Below are 12,898 nucleotides of genomic sequence, written 5' to 3'. Positions count from 1 at the left end.
TCAAGCACGGGAAACCACTGAATGTAGGTTCCCCGCTTCCTGGGGAGAACCCAAATGACTAGATTACTACAACAGCTATTTTGTGACTCACTTCCTAGCCTGAAGCTTTTCCTAACTAAAGAATGAAGGATAGTTCAGTCCAAACTCACAAATCATTTTAGGCCACCTAACTCTGTTGGGGGGTGGGGGTTAGCCTCACAAGCCATTTGCCGCACAAAGGCAGCTTCGGTATTTCCAACTGGGGAGACAGCACAATTGGAGCAGGTGCAGCTTATCCGGCCCCATACCAAGGCAGTGTAGGCATACCCAGAAAAGAATGTCTGCAGATCAGGTCAACTGGCTGGTTTCTGTATAGAGAGAAAATTACTTCTAGGGAGAGGCACCTGCATGGGTAGGTGGAAAATGAGCAGTTGAGCTGTCTTGATGTATTATCATTTGAGCAAACTTAATGGGCTGAAAAGGAATGAATCTGCATGATGCCTAGTTGCAAATTCATCCGTTGCAGAAGGACGAACAGCCTGGCCAAAGTCAGTGGAGTTGCATGCTCTTACACCACGGCTGAATTTGTACCCCTCCAGAGTTATGTGAACTTTTGTATGCCCCAGTTTATCAACTCTGCCTTAAACCCATTTAATGCAGTTGGCTTCAAGTGCCAGATTGGATTCCAGTGCTCTTGCTTAGTTTGTCTCACATGAAATTTAATGCAGAAATACGATTTGGCAGGTGGTGATCTGTCTGCCTCCCCTGTTCCTATACATCCCAGAATAGCACTGAATGACGTATGAACATCAGCTAGTGGGGAGGCACTCTCCTGTTTACGTGTGTGTAATAAAATAATCTGGCAAGGGTCTATCATGAAGTTATTTGTGGTAGTTACAGGAAATCTTAATCTTCCAGAAACAACTAAAGTAGAGGGCTGCATGGTTTGCTGTTTTTTTTAGTCTGAGCCAACAGCGCGCACCAAGACTCCCCTGCATTTCTCCCCGGCCCCTCCCTTCTTCCATTGTCTTCTGTTCCAGGTTTTCCCTGGGATGGCCTCCACCCTGCTCTTTTAAACCAGGGACCCTGTGTAATCTGGATTCCTACCTTTTCATACCCTCCATTCCCTCTAGGCAGGTTGTCCTGTTCCACCCAGTCCCCCATACGCCTCCATGGCAGGCTCTCTGTGCGATCTCCCTTTCTGCCTGTGCAAGGCTTCCCTGTAGGGGCCCGGGCCCACAGTGCAGGAGGGCCCCCTGTTCCCTGTGCCGCAGGCTCCACGTGCTCACCATGCCAAGCGCGCCACGTTCTCTACGTCCCTCCCCATGGCAGTATCTCTGTTCTGCCCTGCACTCTCTCAGGCCCTCTGATCCCCACTTTCCCCCAACCTCTGTTTGCACCTTATTTAGGTCCTTCTCTCAGGTTAGGATGCTGTGTGCCCCCATTCCCATTCCAGGCCATCTTTGTGTACCTACTTCCTCTCTTTTCTCCCCTTCCCTGCCATGCTGTGGGCACTGCGTGTACCCCTGTCTCTATGCCATTAGTGTGCATGCAGGAACCTTCTTTCCACCCCTGTCCTCCAAATCAGCATCTCCCGCTTCCTCTATGGTGGGGTCTTGGCCCCTTGTCCCAAAGGCCCTGTTCTCCCGTACTCCCTACCCTTCCCGATTTTATTTCTTCTGGTCTGGAAGGCAAGTTGTTTGTGGTAGTGGTATTTTGTAACTGTAACAAGAGAATCAGCAAGGTTGAGGTGAGTACCTCATTGCTACATAAGAAGATTTTATCAAGCATTTTTCTGGTCTGTCCACAGTTACAGAAGTGCTTGAAGGTGCCAGGCATGCTGACCAGAGACCAGTTTGTACGCCTTTCCCTTTTTCTGGGTTTCTGGTTTTTTCCTCAGATTCACCAGACTTCTTAATGCTGAGAGCAGTCCCTGAAACTTTGCAACTGCTTTGCTGTGGCATTCAAAACTCATGGTGTAGCAAATAGAAAAATGCCAGGAAGGTGAGTAGATAAGGCCTTGTTTTGCTCTGCTATCAGGCATAGTTCTTTGGAAGATGCATAAACTAAACATGGAAAAGTAACTTCTATACAGAGTTAAAATCTTCCCCTCATCTTTGCACTGCAGAATGCCAACATCTAGTATACGCTACGTATCTGAGCAATGAGTCTCAGCCCCGGTTAACTCCTGATTTGCCGACATTCTGCTGAAACCTCCAGCCGGGTGGATCTGCATGAGCTCTGTGGTTTTAATCAAGGATCTTGTAAGGTGAAAGAAGAGCTGACTTGCCTATACCGTTGTCTGGAAAAAGCAGACGGTTTTGCAAGTTAGTTACAGTTGATGTGGAAGGAGTAGCTTATTCTTATTTAACTGGATGTGTTGCCAGTAGAGAGCTGTCTGAGTATGTAAGGTGTGCACATTTTTGGGCTAAATCAGAGATCCAAATGGAAAATGTGCCTTTCAGAGCATATTTGGAGTTTATAAAATTCACCAACTTTTTTTAGGTGTATTAACCAATTAATATTTTACTTCTGCTCTGTGCACCTGGTTTCATGTAAACCAATTCCTAAAGGAGAAGGCCCAGATTCTCAGCTGGCATAAGCTGGCCTGGTTCCACTGAAGCCAAAGCAGTTAATGCCAGCTAGGAAAACAGGTTCATTGTTTGTAAATGATAGACCTACAGAGGCAGTAATTTAAAATCTGTAATTTGAAATCTGTACAACAACAAAGGGCCAGATTCTGATCTTACTTACATCGATGTAAAAGCTCGTGGAATTGTTTCAATTGGTTCAGTAACATCAGCATCAAATTGTTAAAAAAAAAAAATCAAAATCAGCTGCAAGTATTCAGGAAGTAATGTATTTCCTTTGCAAAGTACTGAAACAAAAAGGAATCGCTGGGAAGGAATCATGTGACTCTGAAGTGGGATATGGCTGTGGGAAAGCATCCAGGCAAGTTTCTGACTCCTGTACTTCACTTCGCAATAATCACAGTGCTGCTGATATTTAAATGATCTAATATGATGCATTTGTAGGAGCAAACACACACGAAGAACGACAGTGGTTTAGCTGACATTTACCATGTCTATAAACAATTATTTCTAGATGACTCATTTATTGCTAACACGATGGCACCAATTAAAGAATGATATTAGTGAGGCAGGTTAATTAGAGAGGTTATTTAGAGAGGTGAAAGAATCTGTTCAGGCTCTTTAGTTCAGAATATTAAATCCTGCCCCTGCTCAAAGTTTAAAGACTTCTCTGGAATGATGCTGAATGAATATCATTTGTGTCTGCACTTGTAGGTAGGCGTGCTCAGTACTCTTTAACTCACCTATTGCTAGCACTTACCATTAGCAGTAGGTAGTTTTTTACGGTGATGATACCACTGGTGATCATGCTCACCAATATGATCTTATTGTTTCCTTATATTTCCCATCTGTATGCTCCTTTTATCTCTCTTCCTACAGATAATTAGCAACCTGTTGGGGCAGGTAGCATGTTTTGTTCTGTGCATGTACAGTGCATTGCACAATGGGGCCTGGTCCATGACTAGGGCTCATAGGCTTTGCCATGATACAAATAATGAATAATAATAGCTTCAGTGATATTGGTGGAATTGTGATTTATAACACAATTTATTCCAATACTCTGCTCAAGATCTCACAGTGATTCATACAAACTGTCCAGGTAAGATTTCCTAGTGCTAAGGATTCAGCATTTTCTTGCTACAGTATAGCTGACTCATGGCTTGCCAGTAAGTACTTCAGACAAAAAGAGCTACATGCATACATCAACAATGCCAAACCAAAAGGCTGAAAATATCAGACATCAGAGGACAAGGCATTCATGACTTCCTCGTGCTCATATAATTTTTCTCCTTACTTGCACATTCTGTACTTTCCAAGAGCGGTCTTGCTTGAGGCACTATGTTAAACACTCTTTGTTTTTCAGTGGAGTTGGGTTTAAATAATTAAATTTAGATCTATGATGATCAATCAAATTCAGAGTCTGTTGTGGGTTGGCTTTTTCCATGTCTGCATCCACACTTTCTTTTCATTGGACTGAGTTTAATATCTTGCTTTGTAAGTCACTTTCCATCTGTAAGTCACTTTCCAGCTAGGGACAGACACTAAAAAAGCCTGAGCCTGAATTGATTAAACCTTTGCAGGTTAGTCTACCCTGGCTAGGCTGAACCGGTTTCCAACCATACAGACAATCCCTCTGGACTGAGGAAATTCAGGCACATACCTGCAGTGGCCAAGGCTGGAAGCCGGGTGGCGCTAAAGCAGCCCTCCCTTCCCTTCCACATAGCTAAACTGAGGGGGGCTAGCAAGACTCTGATTAGGGAGGGGTGTGAACCCGCACCCTGCCGGCAGTCCCAAGCTTTTCCCCATGGATTGCTCAATGGGTGGGTGTGTTACAGCACTGGGCTAGCACTCTGAGGCAAAGAGGGGTGTGCTGTGCATACATCTGTTGATTATACAGAGCTTTTAATTCTTTGCCCCTGCTTCTGCATACTGTCTGCAGCAAACTGACAGGCAAGCAAGCTGGGAGCGGGAGAGGGGAGCTGATAACAGTGTTTATCACCCATATCTCAGTGTTTATTGCCCCATTAAGAAAACAACAGAGAGACATTACCACAGATTCATAGATTCATAGATGTTAGGGCCGGAAGGGACCTCAATAGATCATCGAGTCCAACCCCCTGCATAGGCAGGAAAGAGTGCTGGGTCTAGATGACCCCAGCTAGATACTCATCTAACCTCCTCTTGAAGACCCCCAGGGTAGGGGACAGCACCACCTCCCTTGGGAGCCCGTTCCAGACCTTGGCCACTCGAACTGTGAAGAAGTTCTTCCTAATGTCCAATCTAAATCTGCTTTCTGCTAGCTTGTGGCCATTATTTCTTGTAACCCCCGGGGGCGCCTTGGTGAATAAATACTCACCAATTCCCTTCTGTGCCCCTGTGATGAACTTATAGGCAGCCACAAGGTCACCTCTCAATGTTCTCTTGCAGAGGCTGAAAAGATCCAGTTTCTCTAGTCTCTCCTCGTAGGGCTTGGTCTGCAGACCCTTAACCATACGAGTGGCCCTTCTCTGGACCCTCTCCAGGTTATCCGCATCCCTCTTGAATTGCGGCGCCCAGAATTGCACGCAGTACTCCAACTGCGGTCTGACCAGCGCCCGATAGAGGGGAAGTATCACTTCCTTGGACCTATTCGTCATGCATCTGCTGATGCACGATAAAGTGCCATTGGCTTTTCTGATGGCTTCGTCACACTGCTGAATCATGTTCATCTTGGAGTCCACTAGGACTCCAAGATCCCTTTCCACTTCCGTGCCACCCAGCAGGTCATTCCCTAGGCTGTAGGTGTGCTGGACATTTTTCCTCCCTAGGTGCAGCACTTTGCATTTCTCCTTGTTGAACTGCATTCTGTTGTTTTCTGCCCACTTGTCCAACCTGTCCAGGTCTGCTTGCAGCTGTTCCCTGCCGTCCGGCGTGTCCACTTCTCCCCATAGCTTTGTGTCATCTGCAAACTTGGACAGAGTACATTTCACTCCCTCGTCCAAGTCGCTGATGAAGACATTAAAGAGTATCGGTCCAAGGACCGAGCCCTGCGGGACCCCACTGCCCACACCCCTCCAGGTCAAAACCGACTCATCCACCATGACTCTCTGGGTGCGACCCTCCAGCCAATTCGCCACCCACCGGACTGTGTAGTCATCCAAGTCACAGCCTCTTAACTTGTTCACCAGTATGGGGTGGGATACCGTATCGAAGGCCTTCTTGAAGTCTAAGTATACGACATCCACCCCTCCTCCTGTGTCCAGGCGTTTTGTAACCTGGTCATAAAAAGAGACTAGATTGGTCAGGCACGATCTGCCTGCCACAAACCCGTGCTGGTTTCCCCTCAGCATAATTTGTCCTGCCGGGCTCTCACATATGTGAGCCTTGATAATTTTTTCAAAGACTTTGCCAAGGATGGAGGTGAGACTGACTGGCCTATAGTTGCCCGGGTCCTCCTTCCTCCCCTTCTTGAAAATGGGGACCACATTAGCCCTTTTCCAGTCCTCCGGGACTTGGCCCGTGCGCCACGAGCGTTCAAATATTCCCGCCAGTGGCTCTGCAATGATGTCGGCCAGTGCCTTCAGCACCCTCAGATGGAGCTCATCCGGGCCTGCCAACTTAAAGGCATCCAGTTCTTCCAAGTGACTCTGCACCATCTCAGGATCTACGCATGGTAGTCTGGTGCCTTGCTGCTGCCTCTCTACAACCCCAGTGAGAGACTTGTCGTGTCCCTCACTTAGGAACACTGAGGCAAGGAACTCGTTGAGGAGTTCAGCCTTGTCCCTACCAGCTATGTGTTGATTCAGTACAGACCCAGCATGTGGTCTGCCGTCTAATACACAGACACCTCAGCAAAGGCAGAAGGGAGGTGGGAATTTGTGCTTAGCAGAGAGTGGTGATGGGAAGGGAGGGGAGCAAACAGCTCTTCTCAAACTTTTCCAAGGAAGGACATTAAACTACCTGTTGACTAGCTCCAAAAAGTCTGTCTGCCTTTGTCTCTCCCACAGCTCGGACTGTAACCAGCATGTGGTCTGCTAGCTAATCCAAAGGTGTCTGCTAAAGCAGAGGGATGGTGGGGTGGGGGGAAATAATTCCTGTTTAGCATGGAGAAGCCACAGGCAGATGCAGAGGGGAGGAGCCAGCCCTGATGTGGAGCACAGCGTCCAGCCCAGAGTGCATGCTGGGATGCTGGGGGTGTCTGGTTTATCTTAAATCAGCAAGGGGTCTGGGACAGACATTGCATAAACCGGTTTGACCCAAATAAATTAAGTCTGATACCACATTCGACCAGGTTTATCTCGAACCAGCTTCAACCATTTTCAAACTGGTTATGTGCACTGAACATCTGTTCTGTTATGGGTTTAAACCAGTTTCTGATCACACAAACTGGTTTAAGTGTAATGTCTGTCCCTAGCCATAGGGGACAAATCTCACACCATTCTCTCAAACTTAGAGCTGACCTGAACAGCCTTGTTTTGGGAAGACCCTAGTCTGAAACTGGAATAATTCTGTGAGGCCTTGTATTTACATCGGCATCTGTGAGGTGAGAAGGGGAAAGGAATCTGTTACAATGCAGGCTCATGCACGTTGGCTCCCATAAGCATGCCAGCTTTCCTGAAGCACTCAGACATGGAGACTGAGGGACCTCTGAGCCACTGTAGAAGGGTCTCCTTGTATGTTTGATGCCTGCGGGCAAGCTTTGGGCTGAAACAGTACATCATTGTCTCAGGAATATAGGTGCGAAGTGGAATTGGCAGCTCCTACCTTTTGTACGCTGATTTGAGAGATCCGTCTGAACTGGAGGCATTTCCAAAGAAAGGAGCCGTCCTGATTCAGAGTTGTAGGAGATGAGAACTTGGGAAACAAGTTGGCAGAGGTAGGATTCATCACAGCAGAGGAAATGATTGCTGAAGGCACTTAGCGTCTCTGCTAGGTGCTGGCTTGCCTCAGCAACTCCTTGGCGGTAGGCTCAGTCTCCTAGCAGCAGGGAAAGAAGACAGGGAATGTGGAGCTCCGTTATGTTTTTCCTTCCCACTATGCTGTTCGTGCTTGAGACTAAAAAAAAATAAAATAATCATGAGCCCAGTCTTGTCCGCACAGAATACTGTGAGCAAGTGAGCGAGTACACTTTAACCTTGTGTCCTGCCAAAGCAGAGTATGCGTGTCTGTGTGTATAACACAAAACTACGAACGGGAAGGAGGTCGTTTTCAAATGGGCCCCTCCAGAAGGTTGTTTCGCTGGAGAAAAGTCATGAGAACTGAAATGAGGTTAATCTGCAGAGGTTACCAAAGAGGTTTTCCCTTGGTGAGAACAAAAGTGTGTGCATAGCATCCAACTGTGAGAAGCATTAACAAGAAACCTCTGTTTCTACTAGAAGCAGTAGTGGCTGTTAACTTGATTTTTTTCTAAATGAAGGCTCTCTCATTTAGTTAGATAAGTATTGAAAATAGCATGTCTGATTAAAAAGTGATGAAGATAGCTGTTACACATCAGCCATCCTGACACACATAGAGGAAGAAACGGGGGCTAAGTGAATCTCGTGAAGTTGGGAGCATTGCCAGCTCCAGGCATTCAACAAATCATAAGACTTTAAAAAGGAATGAGATTTTTTTTTTTTTTTGCTTCCTGATTCTTGAACCTTTAAGGGTCACATTTTCAAGTTTTCCCATATAACCAGAAGGAATAAAAACTTTGTTTTAATGAAAGCTGGGATTCTCACGTAATCACCTTTTTCCTAAAACTTGGGCTTAAAAAAAAAAAATCATACGACTTGTAATAAAGTTGCAAGTTTGGCCACACTTAGTTTGCGGTTTTGCACATCTATTGTACTCTTTTTCAGAACGACCTTTTGCACCTTCTTTCTTTCCTGTAATTTAAACCCTGATATCATGATCAATTGCTATTTCAAAGCGTATTTTACTAGTTGACGGGATACTTGCTACTCACATGCTATAATAGACAGGCCAGCTGGGGCAAAGAACATAAGCTTTGTCGTAAAGAGGGAAAAATCTAGTAAAAGTCAGGTTGGTGCAGCAGGGTGCTCTATAATGCAGTGTTTATACTGCCTTCAGATTTTTACTTCCCTGTCTCTCCTGCATTTCATAATCTTCCTCTTTCTTTCTTTTTCACTTTACCCTCCATTCTGGTCCATTACTGATCCTGCTTTTTCAATGGGTTTTCCTTCTCCTGCCTTCTATGCCCTGAAGCAACGCTTAAGGCCGGTAACATTCAGGGTAGTATTGAACCTTCATACTCCCATTTGCTGCCTCTGTGTTAGGAAGCCTTTATGCAAGACTTGGGAGAGGCAGGCAGGCTGTAGGTAGATTCTTGCTGATAGGCCAGATTTTTCCATACAGCCTTTAATAGGAAGTAACAGCAAACATTAAATAACAGGAAACACCTTGCTGCCTCACCCCAAAGCATCTCGGGGAAAGAGTTGTGGCTCTGGGAGTCGTATCCCCTGCCCTTGCTTTGCCCAGAATACCTTCCCACCCCTGCTTGGGTCAGCTCTACTCTGCTGCCTGGTGCTATATGGACAGTACTGTGAAGCCACAATTATTTCCCAAGTTCTCCCTAGCAAACAGTCCTACTGTAGCTCTTAGCAAATAAATACTTTAGTTAATAGTTTATCCATTAACTTATTATGTCAGTTCATTTGATAGACAGGACTCTTCTGTGCCTGGCACAATGAAGAGCATAGGGGAGGTGCGGACAGTTATAACTGATCCCATTCATCTACTCTGTGTACATCTGCAACATTAGCTCTGCATTATCAGGCACTTGTTTGCTGATTCTTATCTTCCAGGATAAACACTTTTGTGCAGCATGTGATCCTTCTCTGCTTGTGTTGACTTTGGCCATGCAAATCTTCTCCTTTAGGGAAACGTTCTAGTCTGATTGCCAACAAGAGTCATCCGGCAAAACCTAGCAGGGAAGGACACATCTTTTCAGACTGAGGAAAAGTATGTTTGCTTTCCAAATCTGAATTGAAACAGAATAAATACAAAATGGCAGGCTCTTGAAGGCCTTGGGTTTTTAAAGATGGAAATGTCCTAGTAAAAAAAATAATGACACGGAGTAGCAACGTGGGAAGGAAAGTGAAATGCCAGAGGATTTTTTTCCTTCACCCAGTAACGCCCATGGCAAAGCTCATCTTGATTGTCGGGGAGCAGTATTGTGCTCAGTGCCCACTGAGGAATCGCACTTCTGTCCTCTCTGGGTCACTTCAAAAGCTGCTGCTGGGCTGGTGGTTTGAGTGCAAGAGGAGACCCCCCTGCTTAGAAACATTTGCAATTTTACACAGGCTTTTATTTTCTCTAGAGGTAAATGCAGTCGCATCCACGATAGCTCAGTGCATACCAGGTGAAACTCCAGTGGTGAAATCAGGCCAACATTGGGCCATCGCTATCTAACAACAGGGTGGTTTGAAAGGACTGTTAAATGTGGCCACTTGTTGGAAGGAAAACTGGCTTGTGTGACTAATTTACATACCATATGATGAATTCAGGCAGGTCCAGGCAAGGTGCTGAACAGTGGGATCATTATTAAATAACAGCAGACAAAGCATAGGGCTTCTGGCCACAAGTGAGTTGCCTGTGAATCTTGTCAGGGCAAGGAAAAATGCAGCCTAGTTTTTTCCAAGTTAACGCAGAACTCATGCTAAAAGCATGCTGTACATCAGGGTAGAAGAGAAGTTGACAATGAGACTTTTTTTTGGTTTGTTGGGGTTTTTTTGTTTTTTTATTTTGCGTGGTCTGTTTAGTTCCTGTCCTTGGAAAGGAAGAGTTAGGATATGATTTCTGTGTGCAGGTGAGACAGAAAGGCCTCTAGAAATTACTTGGAAGTCCTCCTTTGGCCTGCAGCAAGCCAGAGGACTCATCAGTTGTTGTCCAGTTGAAAACTCGTTCTTTTGTGACGTAAATGGCCGCACCGGCTGTCCGAAGGGGTCGGAGCCACTACAGTTCTTGCACGAAGATCCAACACCGTTGTTATACAAACGAAATGGAGGGTTCAAGGTTTAGTGTGGTATAACTGAGAGGAAAATCTGAGCCAGCGTTTCTTCATTCTTGCTGGGTAGAATTTGGGTATTCTCTTTCTGAAGAAGTCAACTTTTCCCTTTTTGAGAATGACAGAGTTTATATAATATTACTATTGCATAATAATAAGACTTAATATAGTTTTAACATGGCCTCAAGACAAATGGTAGAGTATTTCTTCAACAGCATCTAAATACATGAATTACTGTGTGTATACATGAATTATTTCACAAATCCTTTTCCTTCACTTTCTGAACAATCAAATTTAATAACAATTGCAAATGTTTTTTGCAGATTTTAACAGCAGCAACAACATGATTTTGTAGAACATTTCTTTACACAGGGTCAGATCTTCAGCTGATACAACTAGGTATACCTGCGCGGACTAGAATAAAACCACGTCGATCTGTACCACCTGAGAACATAGTTGTCAAGCTTGCGTGTTTTTTATGATGAGTGCAAAGGTTGAGGGAATTCTTTTATCACATAGTTGTGTAGGAGGGTGTTATCATTGGTTTAGCATAACTGTGTTTAATGACTGAGGATGGGAGTCTGCAACCTGTAATCACATTGAGCAGCACTCAGCTGAGTAAATCTTGTTGAAGCTATGAGACTATTCATATGAGCAAGCAGTTCTGCTACTTTGTCTGAATAAGGATTCCTGAATTCAATATTGGGGCAGAAGAAAACAGAGCTTTAAAAGCTTTAAAAAAATCATAAGTAAAGAAAAGGGATGTAAGATATTATTGGACTGGTGTAGTGTCTACTATTTTCCATTTTCCACCATTCAAGTTTCTGATATAGGAAGGTAGAAGAGAAGAATACTTTAGTCATAAACGCAGCTAAAGTCTCCCAAAATGCTACTGCTTATGCATAGGTGACCTGAGTCTCATACAAATTTCCTTTTCTATCTCTTGCTTCTTCCACAAACAACGGTTATGAGGGGTAGTCTCCTGCAGACTAGGTTTGTTAACCCAAATGCTTTGTAACTTTTTACAAGGAATAATGGCCCAGGAAGTTAGCTGACAATGTGGGCAGTTTATTAGCCAAGTGGCCCCTCTGCCACAGCCTTTCAGAGTAACCATGGGCAAGTCACTTAGTCTCTCTCAGCTTCAGGTCCCCTCCTCTAAAATGGGGTTGATAGTATAATAATAGTACTGCTACCTCACAAGTGTGTTCCAAGGATAAATACATTGAAGAGTACAAGGCACTACAAAGCTATGGTGGTGTGAGCCATGTCAATATTTTAAATAGAACAAAAAGAGAAGACAGGTTAATATTAATACAAGGAATTAATTTTGTTCTTTTCATCACAAAAGCAGTGAACAAAAATACCCATTGACTTTAAGCTTTTTTTCCTCCATGTGCCATAGCTTTGAAAATGTAGCTACAGGTGAATTAGTTCTAGAAAGTAATATCAGTCAGCCAGGCAGGAAAGTGGGTTGTATTTTTCATTTTTATCACAGACAATTAAAACACAATTAGCTACACTGACCAGGCAGGTTCATGTGCAAGATTTCCTTCCCATTTTGAAGCCAGTAGAAGAAAGGCTTTCTAAGCATCATTCTATTGTGAAGGATGCTCTTTTAGACCAAAACTGCAAATGTTATCATGGTCCATTTAAGTTAGTAATATAAAAATCCTGAAACCAGAGCGAGCTTCTGATGAAGTCAAGGGAAGTTTCCATTTTGGTCTAAAACTTCATTCCATGTTTCCTGTATCCCTGTGTGATTGCATTATTTTGTGGACGTTGGACAGCTGTGTTGTGGGGCTACATCGTAGGAGTTATAGAGGTGTCCAAATTAACACATTTCTATTTGAGTTAGGCTGCCAGAGTGATGGGTAGGAGGCCAGAGACTGCCACGTGCCAGGCAACAAAATCCCAAACAGTTCCTTCGCACCCACCCAGTCCTTTAATGGCATTATATTGGACAAATAGAAATAACCAGTCTTCCCCTTTCTCTTAAACAGCCCCCTGTGTTATTGGAGTGCGAGCACCTGAGATGTCACTGAAAAGGGAAAAACCAGTAGATACTTCTACGCTGAAAAAAATTGCTGCAGACATGAGCAATATAATAGAGAGCCTGGACACGAGGGAGCTCCACTTTGAGGGAGAAGAGGTGGATTCTGACGTGTTAAATGAACCAAAAACACCTGGTGAGTTTGTGTCCTTCTGTTTCCACCATATGTCCCACTTGGATTTAGTAAGTGAGAGTCTCTGAGGGGAAGATGAAGCTTTCGATTGGATTGCCTGCAGGAGCGAGGGTGATGTGAGAATGGGATAATCTGAGATGCTGACAGCTCTTGTGGGG

The 12,898-nt window shown here is 44.6% G+C and overlaps 1 protein-coding gene across 3 annotated transcripts in view; it reads left to right on the top strand.

Moving 5' to 3' along the window:
* Positions 1 to 12,898, top strand: part of PLD1 (phospholipase D1) — a 114,995-nt gene that overhangs the window by 13,237 nt on the left and 88,860 nt on the right. For all 3 annotated transcript variants that reach the window (XM_019500858.2, XM_014606208.3, XM_014606210.3), the window contains exon 2: positions 12,558 to 12,743. In XM_019500858.2, the coding sequence (XP_019356403.1) occupies positions 12,590 to 12,743 (154 nt within the window). In that variant the 5' untranslated portion in view covers positions 12,558 to 12,589. The remainder of the gene's footprint in view (positions 1 to 12,557; positions 12,744 to 12,898) is intronic.

Source organism: Alligator mississippiensis, chromosome 7 (assembly GCF_030867095.1).
Source record: "Alligator mississippiensis isolate rAllMis1 chromosome 7, rAllMis1, whole genome shotgun sequence".
NCBI classification, from domain to species: domain Eukaryota; kingdom Metazoa; phylum Chordata; order Crocodylia; family Alligatoridae; genus Alligator; species Alligator mississippiensis.
The sequence above is the reverse complement of the archived record's forward strand: the minus strand, read 5'-3'. Positions and strand labels throughout refer to the sequence as shown.